The 25,971-nt window shown below is 47.4% G+C and overlaps 1 protein-coding gene across 2 annotated transcripts in view; it reads left to right on the top strand.

Annotated features, from left to right (window-relative positions):
- PIK3C2B (phosphatidylinositol-4-phosphate 3-kinase catalytic subunit type 2 beta) overlaps window positions 1-25,971 on the top strand; it is a 138,553-nt gene that overhangs the window by 44,273 nt on the left and 68,309 nt on the right. For both annotated transcript variants that reach the window (XM_029573843.1, XM_029573842.1), the window contains exons 6-11: window positions 302-413; window positions 630-709; window positions 877-940; window positions 9,986-10,132; window positions 12,541-12,574; window positions 21,623-21,818. In XM_029573843.1, the coding sequence (XP_029429703.1) occupies window positions 302-413; window positions 630-709; window positions 877-940; window positions 9,986-10,132; window positions 12,541-12,574; window positions 21,623-21,818 (633 nt within the window). The remainder of the gene's footprint in view (window positions 1-301; window positions 414-629; window positions 710-876; window positions 941-9,985; window positions 10,133-12,540; window positions 12,575-21,622; window positions 21,819-25,971) is intronic.

The following is a 25,971-nucleotide window of genomic DNA, read 5'->3' as shown; positions in this document are numbered from 1 at the left end:
TAGAAAAATACTGAGGCAACCTCATGATCAAAGTGAAGAAAGTTTCTCAACATGGGAACAGGTCTGTCTATTTTAGTGGCAAAAAACTTAACTGTGAGGACCTGCAGGCTGTGCATGAGCAGAATGAAGTTCTAGTAAACATTTCATCCTCAGCACTGACAGTTGACACCACCCACATGTCAGCTTGTCCTTTGAACAGTTTGTTAATTGTGATGCTCCCTCACTGTTCTGCTCTGCTGCAGATGCCTCCTCATATGTGCTGTTTTTATAGCTCTGATTTGATGTCTGCTTGTGTCTGCAGTGAGCATGTCCTGGGAAGCCATGAGTACATCCAGCACTGCAGGAAGTTTGACTCCGACATCTGCCTGAAGCTGATGGAGAAAAAGGCTGTGCGAGGGGATCTCTCTAGGAATGTAAGTCACTGCATTAGCACTTCATACCTAAAGGGAATTTGTCCCTCCATTTGCTGGTCAACCTGGTAAAAAGGTCACATGGCAAATAGTATTTTTTAATGACTATGTATTATGTTTTTATGCTTCCCTGGAAGCAGAATACATAATTCATTGGTGCCTTATTGGTGAGAGAGAAGAGGGGCAACTACACCCTTAACCACTCCCTTCTCTTTCCAGGCAAGCGACCATCAAAGCCCATCAACCCTAAACCATCATGTGCATCTGCAGGAGCGGCCAGTAAAGCAGACCATCAGCAGGTGCGACATGAGGGCAGGAGGGAGGGTACCCTGAGAGCAGAAGGAGGCACTGGAAGAGGTCTGGGGGAGATGGATGCATGAGGGAGACATGGGAAAAAGAGGAGGCGACAGCCTAGGGAAATAGTAAGACCTCATTGTTAATGCTAATTTCTCTTTCCTGTCTGAAGGCAAGCCTTGTCTCTTCTCTTTGACTCCTTCCATAATGAAGTCGATTCCTTTGTGGTAGCTGAGGTAAGTGTCTAATAATGGGGAAGAAAGAGCCTTAAAAGGGGTACAGAGTGTAAAGCATGATCTTTTATAACATCTCAGCTCCAAATATGGGCAAATGTTGAAGGATTTACTTATGGACTGAGCGGATGGAACAGATGTTCTGTTGTGACACTGGTAAACATGTTTTTTCCTCTTTTGAAATGACATAGTGAGGATTCCTTTGGTGTGCATGTGATAGGATCTAAGAGTGTAGCATGGGTTTGGTTGTATGCAGAGTGGGATATGAGGTGGAAAGCAGTATTGGTGTTAACAGGAAGGGATATAGGGTTGTAGTACAGGTTTGATTGTACAAAGATTAGAATGTGAGGTGTAAGAACGTAAGTTCCCAGTACGTACCAGAATCAGTCCAGAGAAGTGGGTTGTGCATCCCTACCAGCAGATGGAGTCAGAGAACAAAGCTTTGGGCACTGCCATATATACAAGAGTGCCACCTGCAGTCCCTCAGTATTTCTCTGACTCCAGCAGATAGCAGAGATGCACTCCTGCAGTTTTTTAATTTGATTTTTGATTTTATATTTTTTAGTACTTAATTAGTAGAATTTTTTGTCCTTTTCTAACGATCGCTTCCTGAGGTGTTAAGCACCTTTGTGGGCTATTCCTCAGTGTAAGCCAGGTGTCCAAGGGATTGGATATCCCTGCCAGGAGTTTTGTCCGTTCCGGGTCCATGTGTGCAAGCCAGGGGCTCCTGGTTATGCCACACAGACACTGCTGCAGCTGCTCCTTTTATTCCAGCCAGAGCTTCTTCTGTTTTATTTATTTATTATTTATTTAATGTCTCTTATATACCGATGTCCGTTCGCACATCGCATCGGTTCACAGTAAAACATGAACTTTATGGGCGAAGCCCTTACAAAGAACAGATAAATACAATTAACTTTGGGGCGTAGCCCTTAACAAAACCAGGGAAGCAATACACTGGAGGGGGGTATTGATTTACAAACATCAGTAAAGTTTAAAAAAAAAAAAAGTTCAACAGGAGGAAAGTCTTTTTTTTGGGGCTCCGGTCTGAGACAACGGCTCTGAGGTAAGGAGTCAGTGGTGGGAGCAGGCCCTTGTAGGCTGTATGGGAGGATGTCAGCTTCATTTCCCTTCGGCTCCCGGAGCTCCGGGTTTCTGCGGAAGGGAAAGAGTGAGTGTAATTTTTAATACTCCGGTCCCATTTTTGTGTTGCGGCGGCGTTTTCTGACAGGGACCGGCTTGGTTGGCTGCAGCCTGTCTGCGCGCGCGGTTTTTTACTTATTTTAGACCATGCTTGATTTTTTATTTTTTTTCCCGCGCCGCAGCTCTGTGAGTGGTGTGGCCTTTCTTCCTCCCCCTTCAGCCACATGGCGGCGTGATTGCAGGGATGCGACCTCGCTCTAAATCGCCAGCCAGGCTCTGGATACGGCCCTGTTATGCCTCGAATGTGCTGAGGAGGCGGGGGAATTTTCGGAACCAGAAGGCCCTGCCTCCGGGGACGTCCCGGTCCTCCCGGGCCTGGAATTGCGGGAGGAGGATCCCCCTCCCGTTTTGGCTCCTGTAGGGGAGGATCTCCCGGGAGGAGCGAGCGCTGCGCCTCCGGTGGTTTCCCCGGAAGGGGAGGGGGCTCTGGAGGGGTTTTCCACGGAGTTTATTTTACTCATGCACGAGGACATTTTGGCCCGCAAACTCACGGCGGCGAAGAGACCCAGGATCACGGGGGACCTCTATCATCCTCTGGAGAAATGTAATAGGGACGCTGATCCTGGGCATCGCCCTATGGATCAGGGACAACCGGGTAAGGTGAGCATTCAGGGTCCTCAGGGGCCACTACTGGGTGCCGGATCAGCTCCACCCGCAGTAATAGGTGCGGATAAGGACCCAGATCAGGCGGATGTGGATACAGATGACTCAGTTGATCCTGATACCCCACTAACAGAGGACGATGATCCCAGTGTGGTCCGTTTATTCAAGAGAGACAAACTACGTCCCCTTATTCCTCAGGTCCTAGAGGTCCTGGGTATTAAGGTGACTCAGGAGTTAATCCTCAATGGTATCCGGGAGCCCACGACGTCTTTTCCACTACCGAAGAAAGTCCGCAAACTGGTAACCCGAAAGTGGGAAGCTCCAGATCCCGGTCTGAAGGTGGGCAGAGCAATGGCTAAGATATACCCCCTATCGTCGGACGTCTTAGACCTTTTGAAGATCCCTAAGGTGGATGCTGCGGTCTCGGCGGTCACTAAGAAGACTACTATCCTGGTCGCTGGGGCAGCCATCCTTAAAGACCTGCAGGACCGAAAGCTGGAGATCCAGTTGAAACGGGCATTTGAGGTGGTGGCGCTGAGTCTTCGAGCAGCGATATGCGCCAGTTTAATGCAGAGAGCATGTCTGTGTTGGATCCAGGAAGCGGCTACTGGTTCCGGAACTAGCGGTGGCGGTGCGTTACTGTCCACTCGGTTGGAAGCGGGTATCGCCTACATGGCTGATGCTCTGTATGATCTGGTGAGGACCTCGGCGAGAGGTATGGTCACCATGGTGTCAGCGAGGCGTCTCCTCTGGCTGAGGAATTGGGTGGCAGATTTGTCATCTAAATCCCAGTTATGCAGCCTGCCCTTTAAGGGCAAACTTCTGTTTGGAGAGGAACTGGATCAGTTGGTAAAATTGCTGGCGGAATCCAAGGTCAATCGGTTACCAGAACACAGGAAATCGTCCAAGAAGGCTTTTCCTCCCAGACCTCGTTTCCAGGACACGCATCTATGCAGGACTAGCAAATACTTGGCGCTGTCTGCATCGAAGCCAGCTACGGGATGCTAGCAGTCCTTTCGTGGGGGTCGACGTCCTGGCAGGGACTCGGGACACCTGGGTGCGGGAAGCACCAAATCCTCCCAATGAAGCCACGAGCACCCATTCCATTGTCAAAGCTGTCGGCGGCAGATTGTCCAACTTTTACATGGAATGGGCAAGGATTACCTCAGACCAGTGGGTGTTAGAGGTCATCAGAGGGGTACACCTTGGAATTCTCACGGCCAGTCCCAGAGCTGTTTGTAGAATCCCGAGTGACCTTGCGCAGCAAACATGAGGCGATCCAGGGGACCTTGCAACGACTTCTCGACCTCCAGGTTCCGGAGATGCAGCAAGGCAGGGGCCGTTACTCGATTTACTTTGTGGTGCCAAAAAAGGAGGGCACGTTTCATCCCATTCTCGATCTGCAGAAAGTGAACCGTTGTCTCCGAATCCCACGTTTTTGGATGGAAACATAGAAAATTAGAAATGACGGCAGAAGAAGACCGAACGGCCCATCCAGTCTGCCCAGCAAGCTACGCACTTTATCCTTTTTTTTTTTTTAATCTTTTTCTCTCACCCACCTGTTACTATTGGCTTCCAGTACGCTCCAGCCCTAATTCCCCTCCACCCCACCACCAATTTAGAGAGCAGCGCCGTATCTGCATCCAAGTGACATCCAGCTCAATTAGGGGTAGCAACCGCTGCAACAAGCAGGCCACACCCCTGCCCCATACTCTTACCCACCCCTGTTTTTTGGGGGGGTTTTTGGAGATGGCAGCCCTCCATCCTTCCGCTCCGTGAAGGTGGAACACCAACCACTGGCATCCCACTCCGTGCAGTGTTTTGCTGCCTCCTCTTTATTCACGTCCTCTAGACGTGATGGACCCACAGTGTTTATCCCACGCCCCTTTGAAGTCCTTCACAGTTTTAGACTTCACCATTGCAGACAGTGATGGCGGTGGTGCGGACAGGGGAATTTCTAGCATCCCTGGATCTCACCAAAGCGTATCTTCATATCCTCATAAGGCCCAGTCACCAGAGGTTTCTGCGTTTCAAAGTCTTCCAATTTTGAGCCCTTCCTTTTGGCCTCACAACGACTCCTTGAATGTTCACAAAGGTAATGGTGGTAGTGGCAGCATTCCTGCGCAAGGAGAGGATATTGGTTCACCCGTACCTGGACGACTGGTTGATTCACGCAAAATCACAGGAGGACTGCGAGAGATCGGTGCGCATGGTGATGTTCACGTTGCAGTCCCTGGGCTGGGTATTCAATGTCCAGAAGAGTCACTTGGAACCCACTCAGGTGTTGACTTATCTCGGAGCCCGATTCGATACCATACAAGGGAAGGTGTTCCTGTCGATGGATCAAATAACGAAGTTACAGGACCAGATTCACTCGCTCCTTCGGAGGCGCACACCCACAGTGTGGCATCATCTTCAAGTCCTGGGATCCATGGCCTCTACTTTGGACTTAATTCCCTGGGCGTTCGCTCACCTTCGCCCCTTGCAATGGGCACTTAGTGGAGTCTGGTGTCTGAACAGTTTCAGCTGCCAATGCCACTACTTCCGGAGTCCCGGGCCAGTCTGTTGTGGTGGCTGTGGTGTGACAATCTGGAACGGGGGGTGAATTTGGACCCTCCGAATTGGCTGATAATCTCCACCGATGCCAGTCTTTCCGGTTGGGGAGCGTTCTGCGCAGAAAGGTCCGCTCGATGGTCAACAACGGAAGGCTTGTGGTCCATCAATCGCCTCGAGACGAGAGCGGTACGCCTAGCCTTACAAGCCTTTCTTCCATGAATTCAGGGCAGAATGGGTACGAGTCTTCTCCGACAATGCGACGACGGTGGCGTACATCAACTATCAAAGCGGGACGCAAAGTCCCACTGTGGCGCTCGAAGCTCGACTTCTGTTCGCCTGGACGGAACGTCACCTCGGGGGCATTGCCACCTCGCATGTCACGGGGGAGGAGAATGTTCAAGTGGATTTCCTCAGCAGACAACAACTTGGTCCAGGAGAGTGGGAACTGTCCGCAGACGCATGGAACCGCATTTGCGCCAGGTGGGGCATGCCCCAGTTGGACCTCATAGCAACGTGGATGAATGCCAAGACGGAACGTTTCTTCAGTCAGCGAAAAGAGCAGGGCTCGGTGGGCATCGACGCCCTCATGTGTCCCTGGCCCACGGGAATTCTGTTGTATGCCTTTCCCCCCTGGCCACTCATAGGTCGGCTTCTCCGTCACATAGAACTTCACCCGGGCCGGGTGGTTCTCGTGGCACCGGAGTGACCACGTTGTCTGTGGTTCGCGGATCTAGTGCAGCTAGCGCTCGACGGCCCCTTGCAGCTGGCTCATCTGCCGCGTCTGCTTCGACAGGGGCCCATATTTTCGGATTGGGAGGATCACTTCTCTCTCGCGGCTTGGCTTTTGAGAGGAGACGTTTACGCTTGAGGGACTATTCCGAGCAGGTCATCTCCACCCTTCTTCAGGCGCGACGCCCGGCTATGGCTTATGGGCGTGTCTGGAGACTTTTTGAGGCATGGTGCAGTCAAAGGACTTGCGACCCTCTTTCAGAGAAGATCCGCTAAGAGGTTTGAAAGGGGGCACCGCAAAGGACCCAGAGAACTAAATTTAGACTCCAATCCGGCCATACTGGGCGGACGGGAGGCTGCAGATGCTCAACTCCTTTAAGAAAACGAGCAATGTCCCAGTGAGCTGCCAAGGAACAACCATTGAATCGTCCCCGCAAGGCACCCAGAGCCTCCACCTGTACCCAAAGGGAATTGAACGCCAGTCCCTTAGAAAGCCCCTGCTGAAGAAAATCCCCATACCAAATAACAGCATGAATGTAACAGTTGGTATAACTCAACAAGAACAACAAACAAGAACAGCAATAAATCACATGTTCAATTAACAGCTGTGAAATAAAGGAATTGAAAGACAGAAACCAATATCTAGACTCTTTCTTGGATTGGTTGTTCCCATTCAAGTCCTTTTTATGAGTTACTTAGGGTGGTATGACCTAGAACAATGTTCTGCCACCTTTTTTCTGGGCTCTGAGAAAGTAATGTTATAACGTAAGTTCCTTTCCTGTTATAATTTACTTGTAAACCGATATCATGTTACGACGAATACCGGTATATAAAAACATTAAATAAATAAATAATGCAGAGCCAGTGGTTGTAATTCAGTTCTAGTGGCTGAAGGATGGCTGGAGTTTGAACACTGGTGGGGGGCAGGTATGGAGGAGCACTAGCTAAGGAGGAGGAAGTATTTGGGAATGAGTCCTGCCCCACCCCCACTGACAGATCACACCTGGCCATGGCTCCTGCTCTTCACCCCCTCCTCCCGCTCCACAGTTCCTGTTTGTCTACAAATTAAGCCCTGATCATATTCCCCCTCAGCTGTGTCTTCTCCAAGCTGAAGCATCCTAACCTCTTCAGCCTTTCCTCATAGGGCAGCGGTTCTCAACCTGTGGGTCACGACCCCGGCGGGGGTCGAACGACCAAAACACAGGGGTTGCCTAAAGCAGGGTCCCCAACCACTGGTCCGCGGACCAGTACCGGGCCGTTGGGGTTTTTTGCCGGTCCGCAGCGCCGCGGCTGCTGCGGGGAGGCGGGACAAAGCTGGAGACCTGCCTCCTCCAATCCCAAAAGGGAAGAGACATGGCCCAAAAAGCTAGCACGTCACGGTGAAGTATGTTGCTGGAGCCGCGCAGGCAGGAAGGAGGTGTATCAGCCACTGCAGGTGCTCCTCCTACTTCCTTCCTGCCTGCCCTGCCCCGGAAGACAAATGTTGCCGCAGCCGCACGGGCAGGAAGGAGGAGGCGCGTCAGCCGCGTGGGTAGAAGAGGCGCTTCAGCCGCGTGCAGAAGAGGAGCAGCGGGGCCGGGAAGACTAGGGCCGCTGCAGAGCCCATCCTGTGGCAACCCGTAAAGAAGAGGCCCAGAGGTGAGAGAGAGGTGTGTGCGAGTATGAGATGAGTTGAGAGATTGTGTGTGAGAGTGAGTTGAGAGACTGTGTGTGTTTGCAGAGACAGCATGTGAGAGCCTCTGTGTGTGTGAAAGAGACAGCACGTAAGAGTGAGAGCTTGTGCTTGAGCAAGGCAGCATGTGGGGGTGTGAGAGAGCCTGTGTGTGAGACTCAGACAGCCTGTGCCAGTGAGAGACTGTGTGTATGAATGATTGCATGAGAGAGAGCATGTGACAGTGAGAGCCTGTGTGTGTATGTGTGTGAGAGAGAAATGCATGTGAGAATGAGAACCTGACTGTGTGTTTGAGGGAAGAAGACAGGTGGAGAGAAAAGAGATAGAAAAAAAGGCAATATAAAAGGAAATGGCAAAAAAATAAGAAAGGGAAGCAGATGTAAAAAAAAAATAAATTACTTTTTACTGATTGGCACATGTAATCTTTGGGAATGTGCAAGAGTAGCACTTTCTCTATGCGGATCTCACAATGTACGAGATCAACATGGAGGAAGTGGAAACCCGCGGGGCCTGCACAGAGGAGGCAGCAGAATGGGCTTCAGTGCCAATAGCAGCAATCAGCGCCTCCCCAATAGCCACGTGGCAGCAGGGGCAGTAATTAGATTAATTGTTTGACTCAGCTGGAGGTGACAAAGTATGAAGTGGGATGTGAAATCAGTTTGATCTGGTGGAGAATTAGGATTGCTGTTACACATGAACTGTATTTGGCAAACATTAAAGGGAGCCAGGATAATCAATTGAAGCCTGCAGCTGAGGACTGATTCATTATGACTCATGTAGAAATTAGTGCATTTTCCAGATTAGTCTGCATAACACAATTCTCAACATTCAGCATTATTTCTGCTGCATAGAGTTTTATCTGAGAGGCTCTGAGGTTGTGAGGGAGCCAGTAAGAGTGAGAGCATGAGTGTGTATGAGAAAATCCAGGGGAGTAAGTGTGTGTGAGTGGGCGGGGGGACGGGGAGAGAGTGTCTTACACCCTGAGAGTGTGTCAGTGTCTGTGAGAGTGAGAGGTTATGGTGGGTATAAGAGCATGAATGTGTATGTATGTGACAGTGTATGTGTGAGAGAGAATGGACATGTGAGAGTATGTGTGAGAGAGAGAGGATAACCTCTTAATCCTCGACAATATCAGGGTGACTGGAAATCAAGAGCTCCCATGTATGGACAGCAGGGGCTTTTTAAAATCCTTATTAGTTTTAATTATTGTGTGTTATTTGATATATGTGCTGTTTTGAAATATTTTATTGGTGTTTGGGAAATTATAAAAATGTAGAAATTCTATTTATCAGTAATTTTAAAATATTCTTTTATTAGTATGGTTTTACTATTATAACTGATGCTTTATGTTTCTTAATTTTATTGTTTTATGAGGAATGGTGGTTCTGTTTATAAATGTCATAATAAATAAGTATGCACTAAAATCCAACCCCACCCCCACCCCGCCTTGCCGGGCCATGGAAAAATTTATTATTTTTTGGTTTGGGGTCACCGCAACATGAGGAACTGTATTGCGGGGTCACGGCATTAGAAAGGTTGAGAACCACTGTCATAGGGGAATCGTTCCATCTCCTTTATCATCTTGGTCGCCCTTCTCTGTACCTTTTCTAATTCTGCTATATTTTTGAGCTGTGGTGACCAGAACTGCACACAGTACTCAAGATGAGGTCGCACCATGGAGCGATACAGAGGCATTAGGATATTCTCTGTTTTATTCTCCATTCCTTTCCTAATAATCCCTACCCTAGCATTTTATTTGCTTTCATGACTGCTGCTGCTGCTGCACACTGAGCAGAAGATTTTAAAGTATTTTCAACGCTGACACCTACATCCTTTTCCTGTGTAGCTATAATTTGAGTTGCTCTTCCCTAAGTGCATCATTTTGCACTTGTCCACATTCAATTTCATCTGCCATTTAGATACCCAGTCTCCCAGTCTTGCAAGGTCCTCTTGCAATTTTTCACAATCCTCTTTAGATTTTAACAACTTTGAATAATTTAGTGTCATCTGCAAGACAAATTTAGTTGTCCTGAGACAGAACATGGGAACGTAAAATGGGTTAAATTGTACATGGGTTGGGATATTAACAGTGTAAAGTTCAGCTGAACATAAGATGGTTCTCTCAGATATAACATACAGTAGGTTTGACAGTATGAGAAGTAGGACATGGTGGTGTCATGTAGGTTTGCTTCTATACAGATTGGGATGCAGGGTATAGCATGAGTTTGATTGTCTAGTGTTCGTCTCTTGTTCTGTTGCAAAGAGTGTTCCTTCTCTCCTTTCAGGGGGATTTCCAGTTGAAAGCCGAAAGGGTGGTGCAGTCAGTCATGGTGATTTGTAATTCATTAGCAGCTGTTGAGACACTGGAAATTACCACTGCCCTGAATCAACTACCACCATGCCCCTCCCGCCTGCAGTCCAAACTCAGTAAGGTAAGGGAGAGATCAGAACATCAGAGGGTACCCTGTCCTCTCCACCTCCCAGCCCAAACACAGTAAGGGGGTGATCCGAGTGATGTTCCCAGCCTACTCAGGCCCCAATGTAATAGACATGAGTAAAAAATGGGAGCTGAACTTCAGCTGCTGCAGTAAGCTAATGGTATATTAATGCCTCGGAAGAAAAAGTGCACTAATCCAAAACTGTTCCCACAAAAATATGCTTAGTGTGCTGAAAACATGGTTTATATGCATAAAGTATTTCTCTGTGTGCATAAAATATGATTAAAGTACAAACTGTTTTATGTCCATAAATCCTAAGTACAAGAATCCTGCACCATGAATTCCAGTTTCAGCTCTAGAAACTTTACTTCACCTCTGAGTTAAATTTCCAGCATTAAGAAAACCTGAGTTAAGCCTATGCATCTCTCTGCATTGGGGAGTAATTAATGCCTTGATTAGCTTGGGGTTGCACGGGGGGGGGGGGGGGCATTAACTTGTGTGCACGGTTTTACTCACACGTGCTAAATTCCTTGTTAAATGGGGAGCAGAGTTTATTACATTGGGGCCTCAGTAAAGGGGAAATCAAATCGACACTAACACCCTGACCTCTCCAACCCCCAGCCCCAACTCAGATAGATAAGGGGGAAATCAGAGCAGCAAGATAAGAAGAGAGAAGTCTGGGACTACTGGCACCAGGCCCTTCCATCCCCTAGCCTAAATTGAGCAAAGAAGAAGTTGGCCGCACATTTTACTTTCAGTATCCCGGGTGAATAACTAATAGCTTCACCAACTTACATTTGTATCTGATGAGCACTATTAGTTTCCAGGAGGGGGGTTGGCCGTGCTTTTTCGACACACTAAACCCCTTATAGTATAAAGGGTAGTGGACTCGCGTCAAAAACATACATCCAAACGTGTGTTAAACAGTGCGCTTGGCTGAGCACACCTTACAGTATCGGCCTGCATGTCGGGCATACCGGACCGCACTGTTACATCCCAAAGCATCCTATCTATCTATATTACATGTAGACTGAAATGTTTGGGTTTCATCTTCCAACACGGGACTATATACTGGCTGGGGGTGAAGTGTCCATCCCCAGGGTTCCTGGTTTGCTAGCAGACTGTGTCCTGGCAAAATAGCAACCTCATGACTATATGGTAAGTGTGCTATCGTGGCTTTGCTGTGCCAAGCATCCTTTCAAAAGAGCATGAGTTATAGAGTCACACTGTGCCTAGTGGCGGCCAGGGCGCATACTAGCCGAATAGTATCATAGTGCCCTCGAGTGGCCAGGGTGAAAACAGTGTAGACAGATTATATTTTGCTGCCTTCAGTCTGAATTTGATTAATTTTTATTTATTTATTTATCAGGCTTCTAGATCATTATTCTGAACACAAGGATCATCCAAGGTGGTTACTATATAAGTAGCAAAATAACATACATAATTAAGATCCAAATAACATGCAATAAAACAACAAATAATAAAAAGAACATATGAAACATTGCAAAATAAAGTTATCTTTAAATAACATACACCAAAAAGTAATCATGACGAAAGCTTGTTATTCATAATTGTCAGTGTGGGTTTGACACTCTTCCATCACTGTCGATATTCAGGAGTACTGTTACATATTTACAGCAAGTTGAATACATTTCATCAAGAATATTATTGCATAGCATAGTAAAATACAAATGCAAAGGTGCATTAAATAAATCTAGGACACAAATTAAGATTAAATTCAGGCTATAATTAGTTGCATATTCTGTATATTTACAAACACAAAAGATGCAAGGAGCAAAGTCATAGGAAAATGCTGACAAAGAATGTAGGTGGGATTCACATCATAATTCACCCTGGAAATGGATCAAGATTACAGTTTTCATAACAGAAACTTGATTTGCTTCTAGTAATAGAGAATAATAGAGGGATGCTCTTAGTTAGGTGGAAATGGATGAATCTTTCAAAATGGGCTTTGCAATTAGAAGGAGCTATGGAAGAACAAAGTAAATAACAAGAGCTCGACATGGTTTTCAAAGGAGGTGGCTGAAAAAGGGGGAAAAGAGTAGCAGCACCGGGAAGAATATCTGCAGGAAAAAAGATAGTTAAGGAGGGAAACTGAGGTGATAACGTTTCGGGTATTTTAGGAAGGAAAGAGATGGAATTGTAAGACTGAGATGGGTGGAGGGGAACAAGAAACAAGCAGAAATACTTCTGTTCAGTAACTAGGGAAAGAGAAGGATAGAGGAACTCAGAGAGGATCCCCTTTATCAAAGGGGACAGGGAAATATCTGCAGTACCTGAAGTGGCTGAAAGGCAGAATAGAAATCAAATAAATAAATAGAGGGAGTGTTAAGAGGAGTTTAATATTTTTATTTCTTTCTGTTTTTTTTTCCCATGAGCAGGATCCAAGTTTTCTGGCCAAGAGGGAAAATCGAGGTAAATGTTTTGACTTGATTTGGGGGGGGGGGGGGGCGCTATTCCCTTCTGAATTGTAACACCTCTTCCATAAAATAAAAGATTAGAAAGCAAGTTTGCTTACGATAAACAGTGCTTTCCATAGATAGCAAGCTGAATTAACCATTACATGTGGCGTGATGTCATCCCCCACCACCAAACATGTGCGGGAATTCCCATGCTGTGCTCAGACTATAAAACACTGAGGAGGCTCACGAGGTAACGCCCACACGGGAATTCCCATACATGCTTAGTAGAGCTCAAAGCTCTACTACCTTGGAGTCCGTTTGGCCCACCGGATGCCATCACCCTACTCGTAATGGCTAATTTAGCCTGCTTATCAACCAAAAATATAAGACTATTAAATAAATAAGTAAAAGTGGAATGATCACATTTGCTTACAGAGGCTGTCTGCTCTGAGAGGAACTTTAGAATCCACCACTAATTCACAGACTTCTCTCAATGAACTGTGTTCCTTTGCAACTCTGTTTAAAAACTCTATTTCCTGTTTGTACCAGATCAGTCCAGACAAGTGAGTTTTGCATCTCTACCAGCAGATGGAGGCAGAGAAGCAAAGAGTTTTGAGGCACAGCTACATAACCTACATAAAAATGTTTTGTAGTTTTATTCACTGTTCTCTTATAAGTTGTATGTAAAGCTCTTGTTGCTGATTTTTTAAGTTCTTTTGTAAACCGATCTGATGTTTATTTACGAAGTTTGGTATATAAAAGCCACAAATAAATAAATAAATAACCTAGAGTGCCACCTGCAGTCCCTAGGTTATGTCTCCAGCAGATGGTAGAGGTGCAAACCTGCAGTCTGGAGTTTAAAATAAAAAAAAAAAAATAGAATAAGGTTTAGAGAAGAGGAGAGTCTCCTGGAGGTGTTGGATTCCTTCGTGAGCCAGACAAGCGGGGGGTTGACAATCCCTGAGCAGCTTGACCCGCATCGGTTCCAGGGAGCTGATAGCCAGGGGTCCTGGTTCCCTCTGTGTCCCTGAAGGCTTCTTCCCAGATTCCAGCAGCAGGAAAGTATCCTTAAGGGTTTTTTGGCTGTTTCTTCTGCTGTGGGTTTCCTTGATGGCTGGGCTACTCCTGCCTCTGGTTTATAAAAAAAAAAAAAGAGCAGCTGAGCGGCAGCATGCAGCTGTTTCATGGCAAGCCAGATCTGGGTAGGTAGCATCGCGGGAACCGCAACTCGCAGCTGCCGGCTCACTGAGTTAGGGGCTAAGCTGCGTGGCCAGTTTTTCCCCTTAGTTTCCTGTGGGGGTACAGGCCCAATCACGTATGTTTCAAGATGGTGCCGCTGGCTGATTCACACCATAGGAAAAGTTGCCGATCGTTCAGGCAGTCCTGGGGGCAGTTGAATTTGGTGTTTTTATGCCATGATTATGCTTCAGGCAGGGAAGGCTCCTCAGGGATGTGGCTGAGCCTGGGCGCAGTGCCACTCGATCTCAGGGCTCAATTGCTGGTGCAGCAGGGGATCTGGAGAGTCTTGCTGTTAGGGGGAAAACTAGGTCTACAAGGAGAACTGCCTCAAGGCATGGCGATTCCCCTCCCTCATTGTCGCCAATTGTTGCAGCAGATCAGGAGCTTGGGGGGAGGATCAGGCCAGCTCTGGGTCTGATAAGTAGGAGGATTTGGGTTTCTCCACAGAATTTGTGCTCCTGATGCACGAGGCATTCCTGTCTAGGCAGAGTGTGGGGACTAAGTGGTCTGCGGGCCCTCAGATTCGTTCTGCTTCGAAGGTGCCACGGACTTCCTCAACTAGGGGGTCAGGAAACCACCTCTACTGCCTGGGACTGGATCATCCGGAGGATCAGGGTGGTTTGGGGGACTCAGACCTGGATGACCCAGATGTTGTTCCTGGGAGCATGCCTGGGGACCCGGATCCCGACCAGGGGTAGATAAGGACATGATGTATCCAGAGGAGATTCCGAAGGGGAAGGTGATGATCCCTGTGTGGTGCAGCTGTTTTTATAAGGAGGAGCTGAAGCCGCTTATTCCCCATTTTCTGCAGGAGCTGGAGATTAAATTGATCCAAGAGGAGTCTGACAATGAAGGGGTGGACCCAGTCTTGGATGGTCTCCAGGGGCTGCCTCCGGCTTTTCCTCTCCTGAAGAAGATCAGGAAGTTGGTGACCCGGGAGTGGGATCTCCAAAAGGCGGGCCTGAAGCTGGCCAGAGCTATGGCGAAGTTAAGAACATAAGAACATGCCATGCTGGGTCAGACCAAGGGTGCATCAAGCCCAGCATCCTGTTCCCAACAGTGGCCAAACCAGGCCACAAGAACCTGGCAAGTACTCAATCGCCAAGAAGATCCCATGCTACTGATGCAATTAATAGCAGTGGCTATTACCTAAGTCAACTTGATTAATAGCAGTTAATGGACTTCTCCTGCAAGAACTTATCCAGATCTTTTTTGAACCCAGCTACACTAACTGCACTAACCACATCCTCTGGCAACAAATTCCAGAGCTTAATTGTGCGTTGAGTGAAAATGAATTTTCTCCGATTAGTTTAAAATGTGCTACTTGCTAACTTCATGGAGTGCCCCCTAGTCCTTCTCTTATCCGAAAGTGTAAATAACTGATTCACATCTACCCGTTCTAGACCTCTCATGATTTTAAACACCTCTGTCATATCCCCCCTCAGCCGTCTCTTCAAGCTGAACAGCTCTAACCTCTTCAGCTTCCTCATAGGGGAGCTGATCCATCCCCTTTATCATTTTGGTCACCCTTCTCTGTACCTTCTCCATCGCAACTATATCTTTTTTGAGATGCAGCGACCAGAACTGTCACAGTATTCAAGGTGCAGTCTCACCATGGAGCGATTCAGAGGCATTATGACATTTTCCGTTTTATTAACCATTCCCTTACTAATAATTCCCAATATTCTGTTTGCTTTTTGACTGCCGCAGCACACTGAACTGATGATTTCAATGTGTTATCCACTATGATGCCTAGATCTTTTTCCTGGGTGGTAGCTCCTAATATGGAACCTAACATCGTGTAACTACAGCAAGGGTTATTTTTCCCTATATCCAACACCTTGCACTTGTCACATTAAATTTCATCTGCCATTTGGATGCCCAATCTTCCAGTCTTGCAAGGTCCTCCTGTAATGTAGCACAGTCTGCTTGTGATTTAACTACTCTGAATAATTTTGTAACATCCACAAATTTGATAACCTCACTCGTCGTATTTCTTTCCAGATCATTTATATATATATTGAAAAGCACCAATCCAAGTACAGATCCCTGAGGCACTCCAATGTTTACCCTTTTCCACTGAGAAAATTGACCATTTAATCCTACTCTCTGTTTCCTGTCTTTTAGCCAGTTTGTAATCCATGAAAGGACATCGCCTCCTATCCCATGACTTTTTAGTTTTCTTAGAAGCCTCTCATGAGGGACTTTGTCAAACGCCTTCTTAAAATCCAAATACACTACATCTACCTGTTCACCTTTATCCACATGTTTATTAACCCCTTCAAAAAAAAAGAAGCAGATTTGTTAAGCAAGACTTCCCCTGGGTAAATCCATGTTTACTGTGTTCCATTAAACCATGTCTTTCTATATGCTCTATGATTTTGATCTTTAGAATAGTTTCCACTATTTTTCCCGAAACTGAAGTCAGGCTCACTGGTCCTTAGTTTTCCGGATCATCCCTGGAGCCCTTTTTAAATGTTGGGATTACATTAGCCACCTTCCAGTCTTCAGGTACAATGGATGATTTTAATGATAGGTTACAAATTTTAACTAATAGATCAGAAATTTCCTTTTTTCAGTTCCTTCAGTACCCTAGGATGCATACCATCCGGTCCAGGTGATTTGCTACTCTTTAATTTGTCAATCTGGCCTACTACATCTTCCAGGTTCACTGTGATTAGGTTCAATTCATCTGACTCATCACCTTTGAAAACCATCTCCGGAATTGGTATCTCCCCAATATCCTCATTAGTAAACACGGAAGGAAATAATTCATTTAGTCTTTCTGCAATGGCCTTATCTTCCCTAACAGCCCCTTTAACCCCTCTGTCATCTAATGGTCCAACCGACTCCCTCACAGGTTTCTTACTTTGGATATATTTTAAAAGGTTTTTATGAGTTTTTGCCTCTACGGCCAACTTCATTTCAGAGTTCTATCTTTGCCTGTCTTAGCAATGTTTTACACTTAACTTGACAGTGCTTATGCTTTTTCCTATTTTCTTCTGATGGATCCTTCCAATTTTTGAAAGATGTTTTTTTTTTTGGCTAAAATAGCCTCTTTCACCTCACCTTTTAACCATGACGGTAATTGTTTGGCCTTCCTTCCACTTTTCTTAATGTGTGGAATACATATGGACTGCTCGCCTAAGATTGTATTTTTAAACAATGTCCATGCCTGTTGAACACTTTTAACCTTTGCGACAGGGACCCTGCAGGGCCTGGGCACCATAGTCCCAGTGCCAGCGGTGGAGCAAGGCCGAGGACGGTACTCTGTTTATTTCATCGTACCAAAGAAGTTCTCGATTTGCAGAAGGTGAATGTATTACTGCAAGTTCCCCGTTTCCAGATGGAGACGTTGCGGACAGTTTTAGCAGCGGTTCAGCAAGTAGAATTTCTAGCATTGCTGGACTTGACGGAGGCCTATCCCCATATTCCTATCTGAGTGGAGCATCAGCGTTTACTGCGTTTTGTGGTCCTGGGACAGAATTTTCAGTTTTGGGCCTTCCCACTTGGTCTGGCAACAGCACCTTGCACATTCACGAAGGTGATGGTAGTGATAGTGGCGGCCCTTCACAGGGAGGGGATCTTGGTTCATCTTTACCTGGATGACTGGTTGATTCAAAGAAAATCGGAAAAGAATGTCAACAGTCAGTGGGGAGGGTGTTGGATCGGCTGCAGACCTTGGGCTGGGTGATCAATTGGGCAAAGAGCGACTTGTCTCACCCAAACTCTGGAGTACCTGGGGGCGAGATCCAATACTAGTGTTGGGAAAGTTTTTCTTACTTCCGAGAGGATTCTGAAGTTGCAGGCTCAGGTACAACGTTTTCTGAGGATGGTGGGCCTCAAGACTTGAGATTATCTTCAGGTGCTGGGGTCAATGGTGTCTACCTTGGATTTGGTGCCTTGGGCCTTTGCTCACATGTGTCCGCTTCAGAGGGCGCTGCTCTCGCGGTAGAATCCATTGTCAGAGGAGTTTCATCGATGGTTGCCGTTACTGGGAACCTCCAGATCCAGTGTCTTGTGTTGGCTGTTTCGGCCAAATTTGGAAAAGGGGATGGACCTGAAGATCCCAAGCTGTATGGTGGTGACCACTGATGCCAGCCTTGAGGGTTGGGGAGCGGTCTGCTGGGGGCATTCAATGCAAGGTCTGTGGTCACCAATGGAAGCGACTTGGTCGATCAACTGGCTGGAGATTAGAGCGGTCCGCAGAGCGTTAGTGGAGTTCATTCCGTTGATTCAAGGTCAGATGGTCAGAGAATATTCGGACAGTGCCACTACAATGACATATATCTATTAGGGATGTGCAGCAGGGACGGATACGTTCGATTCGGTATTCGTTGTGACCCAAATCCGTTACATCCGTTTTTGGGGGACCCCGTTTGTCCATTAGTTACGTATGGTATTCGTTTCCCATTAAAGTTTAATAATAAAAAAAAAAAAAAAAACATCCCAACCCTTTAAATTTAATTAACTACAACCCCCCACCCTCCTGACCCCCCAAGACTTGCCAAAAGTCCCTGGTGGTCCAGCGGGGGTCCTGGAGCATTCTCCTGCACTCAGGCCGTCGGCTGCCGGTATTCAAAATAGCGCAGATAGCCTTTGCCCATACTATGTCACAGGGGCTACCGGTGCCATTGGTCGGCCCCTGTCATATGGTAGGAGCAATGGACAGCTGGCGCCATCTTGTGCTCCTACCATGTGACAGGGGCCGAGTAATGGCACCGGTAGCCCCTCTGACATAGTAAGGGCAAAGGCTATCGGCGCCATTTTGAATACTGCCAGCCGATGGCCCGAGTGCAAGAGATCGCTCCAGGACCCCCGCTGGACCACCAGGGACTTTTGGCAAGTCTTGGGGGGGGGTCAGGAGGGGGGGGGTTTATTCGTTAGTGATACATTGCATTCGTGGGGGTTTGCCATACGTTTCAGAACCCCACAAATGCAATGAATAGGGACCTATACGTTGCAGATTGCGCGTTCGTTCAAAACGAATGCACATCCCTAATATCTATCGGCAGGGGGGAATGACGAGTCGTGCAGTGGCCCAGGAGGCTCAGGAACTGTTTGTCTGAGCGGAGCTGCATTTGAAGGGAGTAGCCGCGCCTCATGTGTCAGGAGTGGACAGTTTATTTATTTATTTTGAACTTTTCTATACCAACATTCATGTGGCAAGATACATATCATATCGGTTTACAGTGTAACACAAAATTGCAACAGGCATTACATGGAACCAGGTTACATAGAACTGGGAAAACAGAAGATACAACTGGGGGAAGAATTAGCAACTGTTAACAAGTGAGGCATTTAGAGAACGAAGAATCGATTAGGCAGAAGACTGTAAATCTCCACCCGTGCAGTTTAAAATAAGTAAAGTAAAAATAAAATAAGGTTAAATAAATATACAATAATAAGTCAGTGAAGGAGGTCATGGAAATGTTCGTAGAGGTATGTTAGTGGTAATACTCGTCTGGTTATGGATAGGCTTGTTTGAAAAGTAAGGTAATGGTGAAGCTCATCTGGTTATGGGTAAGCTAGTTTGAATAGACAGGTTTTGAGTTTCTTTTTGAAAGTCAGTAGGCATGGTTCTTGTCGGAGTTCTGGGGGAAGAGCGTTCCATTGAGAGGGACAATGTGCAGGCAGACTATCTAAGCCGATAGCAGTTGGACCAGGGAGAATGGGAGCTGTCGGTGGAAGCCTTCGATCTTATCCGGTCTCGGTGTGCCAGTCCAGGTCTGGATCTGATGGTGTCTAAGATCAATGCCAAGATGTCAAGGATCTTCAGTCGCAGGCAGGAGGTCAGAGCCGAGGGCATAGATACTCTGGTTCTTCCGTGGCCCACAGGAATTCTTCTGTATGTGTTCCTGTAGTGATCTCTCATAGGCTGGGTGTTGCGACGTGTCGAGAAGCATCCAGGTCAAGTGATGCTGGTCACGCCAGAGTAGCTGCGTCATCCGTGGTTCGCAAATCTGGTTCAGCTCGCAGTGGACGGGCCTCTGATAGTGGCTCATCTAAAGGGACTCTTAAGGCAAGGTCCTATTTTTTCAGATCGGGCAGATTGCTTCTGTCTTGGTCCTGGCTTTTGAGAGGTGACATTTGCAGTTGAAAGGTTACTCTGAACCATTGATTTCCATTTTGCTTCAGGCCAGTGGCCTGTCATGTCTATGGCGTATGTCCGGGTATGGCGAGTGTTCGACAACTGGTGTGTAGAGGAAGGCGTTAACCGTTGCTGGTAGATATTCCTTAGGTGTTGGCCTTTCTGCAGCACGGCCTTTAGAAGGGTCTGGCTTTCAATTTGTTGCGGGTTCAGGTAGCGGCCTTGGGTTGTCTCCGAGGCAGGTTGCGAGAGAGGACGATGGCCTCGCACCGGATGTGGTGAGGTTTCTTAAGGGGGGGTTAAGCATCTGTGTCTGCTGGTGCGTAGGTTATGCCTGGCATGGAGTTTAAATTTAGTATTGCAGGTGCTTTGTGGTCCTCCTTTTGAGCTGTTGGAAAAGGCTTTGTTGAAATATTTTACTCGGGAGGTAGTTTTTCTGGTGGCGATTTCTTCAGCTTGAAGAATTTCAGAGCTGCGAGCTTTATCCTGTAGGGAGCCTTTTCTGAGAATCTCAAATGAGGGTTTTATTGCATAAGGTTCCCTCATTCTTGCCTAAGTTGGTTTCTGCCTTCCATCTGAATTAGTCAGTTATCGGAGTCTAGGGAGCTCCATCTTTTGGATATTCATCAGGTTCTGTTGCGTTATTTAAAAGTCACCAACAGTTTTCGATGGTCGGATCACGATATTTGGAGAGGAAACAAAGGGTTGCAAGGCCTCCAAGGGCACGATAGCATATTGGCTGAAGGAAGCTATTGTCTCTGCATACATTTGCAAAGGAAAGCAGGTTCTGGATGTTTTGTGTGCACACTCTACTAGAGTGCAGGCGGCTTCTTGGACAGAGTGTCAGTTGGTTTCACCTCAGGAGAATTGTAGAGCGGTGACCTGGTCTTATTTGCACATTTTTTCTCACCATTATCGGTTGGACGTTCAAGCTCCGGGTGAAGCTTCCTTTGGTGAGGAGTTGTTACGTGGGGGTCTTTAGCGGACCCGCCCAGTATAGGGGTGCTTTGTTACATCCCATTTGTCTGGACTGATCTGGGATACGAACAAGAAAGGAAAATTGGTTCTTATCTGCTAATTTTCGTTCCTGATCAGTCCAGAGACCTATCCCAGTATATTTTTTGCTCACGACCGTGGCAGCAAGTCTGTGTTAGGGCACATTTCTGGGAAGAACTGTCAGGTTGTACATAGTAAGAGCCTTCAGAAGATGGCCTGGTTATTTGGTTCTCCCTTGGACTATTGGTGGTTATGCTATGTTGAGGGGTTTATCTATTGTTCGAGTTCAGTGTTTTCCCCTTAATTTCACAATAGTTGCGGTGGTTGATCTCTAATCTGGCTTGGGTACAGGTCAATACTGAGGGACTGCAGGTGGCACACTGGGATATGTACAGTGTGAGTGAGACTCTCTGTCTCCATCTGCTGGTAGGGATGCAAAACCCATTTCTCTGGACTGATCTATGGTACTTCAGGAACGAAAATTAGCAAGTAAGAATCAATTTTCCTTTTCTTGTGGCAGACTGCACTATGCAGATATATCTAAACACTTAACAGCTGTAGTACAGCAGAAGTAGCTTTAGGTTTGCTCAGGATCTTCACATTGACAACCAGCAGCTCTGCACAGCAATATCGATCAGTTGCATGTCTTCGTGCCTCACTAGGTGCTTGACATTGTGTGCCTTCATGCCATTAATTGCTTAACTGTAGGTGCCTGTATTTGATGGTGTGTTACAGAAAAGGTTGTAGAATCGCTAACAGCAGCCATCTTGGATCTGGTACAGCTCTACTGCAGTACCTTCAACGCTGATTTTCAGACTGTAGTCCATGGAGACAGGAAGCACTACCAAACTCAAGACGCATCTCTCCTCACCAGTCCCCTTTCATTCACCATCTATGCAATGCACAGGATTCCCATTACCTGGGCAACAAGGTGAGACAACCCAACTAAGATTGTTCACATGGCCTAGAAAAGGGAATGTTTACAACTGATGTTTTAAATAAATAAATATGAGAATACATTGGTTTTAAACTCTGATAAAACAGATTTTGTATTTAGGGAATGGAAATGTTGATTTTTCTCTGAAATTGATGGGTGTGGACAGGGCTGGTGCTAGTTTTTTGCTGCCCTGTGCAAACAATTACTGTGCTCTCTCCCCCCCCCCCCCCACCCCCGCCGGCGACCTCGCAGCCTCGCCTCTCCTCTCCTGCTGCCACAAACGCCCTACCTCCCAGGTGTGCCCTTCCGAGGGAATACATGGTGTGCACATCCAGTCGTGCTGGGCCTTGGTGTGGAGGTTTTTCCAAAGAAAGAAGTGAGATCTTTAGGAATTCAATTGGATTCAACATTAAGTATGGAGAAAAATGTTATGCATTTAGTGAGAAATAGCTATGTGAGGATTAAAATGCTAAGGCAAATTAGACCTGGATTTTGAGATGTTGAGATCTGTGGTTTATGCCTTGGTCCTCTCGTACATAGATTATTGTAATGCTTTATTTTTGGGACTTGCAGCAAAACTTATGTGGAAACTGTAATTGATTCAGAATACAGCGGCCTGCATTGTGACTGAGAGTACTAGGAGGACTCCCGCTGACCCTCTATTAACGGATCTTCACTGGCTCCCAGTAAATGCCAGATGCAAATTTAGAAATCTTTCTTTGGCATTTAAAACTTTAAGAGGAATAGATTCAAAGCAGCTGGAAAATCATTTGAGTTGGTATACGCACAGTAGAAATTTAAGATCAATGAAGGGGTAGTTATTGATGGGTGGTCATCGCTCTCTGGAGAGATCTCTCGCAGTCCTCCCGAGACTTCACCCGGATGAGCCAATCGTCCAAATATGGATGCACCAAGATCCTTTCTTTGTGCAGAGCTGCTGCTGCTACTACTACCATCACCATGGTGAACGTGTGAGGAGCCGTGGCCAGCCTAAAGGGAAAAGCCCGAAACTGAAAATGCCAACCCAGCACCTTGAACGTCAGGAATCTTTGGTCCTGCCGGATCAGAATGTGCAGATAAGCCTCTGTTAGATCTAAGGACGTGAGGAACTCCCCTTTGCGCACCGCCGCAAGCACTGTTCAGAGCGTTTCCTTGCAGAACTTGGGAATTCGTAGGCACCGGTTCATTTTCTGCAAGTCGAGGATAGGACAAAAGGACCCTTCCTTCTTGGGAACCACGAAGTATACAGAGTACCGACCCTGGCCCTGCTCCGCAGGAGGGACTGGACAAATGGCGTTGAGATCGAGTAACCTCTGGAGAGTCGCTCACATGGCCTCTCGCCTGCCACAAGAAATCGCGAGACTCTACAAAGGCGTCTTATACTGGAAACAAGAAATCTAGAGCGTAACCAATCCTGACTACCTCCAAGACCCACCTGCCTGAGGTAATCTTCTCCCACTCCTCGTAGAAGGATTTTCCTCCTACAGCTTCTACGTGGAGTGGGGGTCCCTAGCCTCATTGGGGAGGCTCACCGCCTCCTGAGCTCTGACCTGTACCATCTCTGGGAGTCCAACCTCCACGAAAGGACTGCAAATGACCAGAGTCTGCCTGGACCTGGGGGAGGAACAGGTTTACCAGAACGAAAATGCTGAGAATCCCTAAAACGATCTCGTGAAGGAAAAACCTTCTTACTCGACTTCCTATCTTCCGGCAACCTATTGCCCTTAGTCTCCCCCAATAGCTTCACCAAATGGTCCAAATCCTCCCTAAACAGGAGTTTTCCCTTGAAGGGGAGATTACAGAGTTGTGCCTTAGAGGACAAGTTTGCCGACCAGTAAAAGCCTGCGAGCCACCACAGAGGAAACCATACTATGTGCAGAGGTGCGAATCAGATCATAGAGAGCATCAGCCACATAAGCCACTCCCGCCTCAAGGCGGGCCGCTTGCAAGGGCAAAAAGTCGCATGCTGCTACTGCCTCCGCAACCTTCTGGACCCAACACAGACAGGCACGCTGCATCACGCTGGCACACACCGCCGCGTGCACCTCAAACAAACGCTTCAGCTGAATTTCCAGTTTGTGGTCCTGCATGTCTTTCAAAGCAGCCACCCCAGCCACCAGGATTTTTGTCGTCTTGGTGACTGCCGAAACAGCTGCATCTACCTGCGGCACTTTCAGAAGGTCCAAGGTCTCAGAGAGGGGGTAAAGTTTTGACATCGCTCGGCCCACCTTCAAGCTGGAATCAGGAGAGTCCCACTCCCTTGTCACCAACTTCCTGATCTTCTTGGGCAGGGGAAAAGCGGTTGTCTGTCCTCGCAGACCATCAAGCACCGGATTGACGCCCTCACTATCCGACCCTGGGAGACTTTGACCCTCAACTCTTCTAAAACTTGGGGAATCAATGGGCGCAGCTCCTCCAGCTTGAACAGCCGGACAACTCATGGGTCATCCCCCCTCCGGGATTGGGAATCCATCCAAGGCCAGGTCATCCGTGTCAGGATCTCCCAGGTCTGGGGAGGGATCAGATCCCGGGACTGTCCCCTGCGTGTCTGGGGGGCCACCCCAAAGCATCCCCGCTGGAGGCTGGGTCACCACGCACCTGAGGGATCCCCAGGGGCTGCAGGGGATTCTGAGGATCCCGAGAAGAACGTTTGGATCCCCCGCTGGATGGATCCTCCGACCGCTCTGCTGTCCTTTTAATTCCGGATCGTTGATCAGCCAAAAAGGCCTGATGAAGAAGCAGTACAAATTCAGGAGAGAAGTCTACAGGCTGCTCCCCCACCCCCTGCAGGGGCTCGGGCTGTACAGCTTCGTCTGGAGGCGCGCAAACCAGCTCCATAGGGGAAAGGGGGGGAGGGGAGCCCTTGAGTTGTCCCCGGTGGGCGCGTGGTGACCCAGCCTCCAGCGGGGACGCTTTGGGGTGGCCCCCCAGACACGCAGGGGACAGTCCCGGGATCTGATCCCTCCCCAGACCTGGGAGATCCCAACACGGATGACCCGGCCTTGGATGGATTCCCAATCCCGGATGGGGGATGACCCTTGAGTTGTCCCGGGTGGGCCCCGACTAAAACCAGAGGCCTACCTGAGGAACTTCTTAGGTTCTGATAAAATCACTTTTCTTTTCTTTCTTTTTAAATAAAAACTTTAGCCAACCTCAGCAGGACCAGAGGAAACAGGGAACAGCTTCAGAGGCTGAGGGAACCAGAAGCCTCTGTTATCAGGCCCTTTGGCAGGGTGCGGGTGAAACACAGTTGGGGGTATCTAACCCCCCTGGCGCCCGGCTCCACTGGAGGGATGGTCCACAACGGTGCCCAGGGGCGGATTCCGGGTAAAGATCGGCCCTGGGATCCAGGAGATACCCCGTGGTATGCCAAGCGTGGCTCTTTCGCAGCTGCGCTCGGCAGGCCACGTGACCAGAGCGACCGGCCTACCTGGGGATGCCTGATCCCCCGATAGGCCAATCCACCCCTGGTGGTGCCTAACACCTCAGGTAACAAAATCTCAGCTCAGCTAATCTAATCTAACTAAATTTTTTTTTTAACTCAACCCTAGACTGCAGGGTTGGACCTCTACCATCTGTTGGAGTGAGAGAGATACTGAGGGACTGCAGGTGGCACTCTCTCTCTTATGTAGCAGTGTCCAAAGGTTTTGTTCTCTTGACTCCATCTGCTGGTAGGGATACACAACCCACTGGTCTGGAATGATCTGAGTATGTACCGGAAGGGGTAGTTATTGATGGGACAGGCTGTTAAAACATTTCATCATTCTTGCCTGAAAGCTAGATCCTTTTCTGGGATGATTCCTCAGTTGTAGAATAACCTACCTTTAAGTTTGAGAGAGGAGAGGGGTTTGTTAAAATTAAAAACTTGTCTTATGAGTAGTTTGTAGAAAGAGATTGTTTTATATGGTTGATAGGTATTTAAATTATGTACTCATGTATTACTGAATTATGTTGTATTACTAAAGTATGTTATATATCACTTAAGATTTTATCAGGCGATTAACAAATGATTTTAAATTAATGTATCAGCTGTTGATGTCTGCCATCAATTATACTAATGTTCATCATATCAATGCATTTGCATACGTGATTGTGCATTAGCTGATGGCAACAGAAAGCAAAATTGCTTACCTTGTAATAGGTGTTA

This window comes from Rhinatrema bivittatum, chromosome 12 (assembly GCF_901001135.1).
Source record: "Rhinatrema bivittatum chromosome 12, aRhiBiv1.1, whole genome shotgun sequence".
Taxonomy (NCBI): domain Eukaryota; kingdom Metazoa; phylum Chordata; class Amphibia; order Gymnophiona; family Rhinatrematidae; genus Rhinatrema; species Rhinatrema bivittatum.
This window is presented reverse-complemented; position numbering and strand designations above follow the sequence as displayed.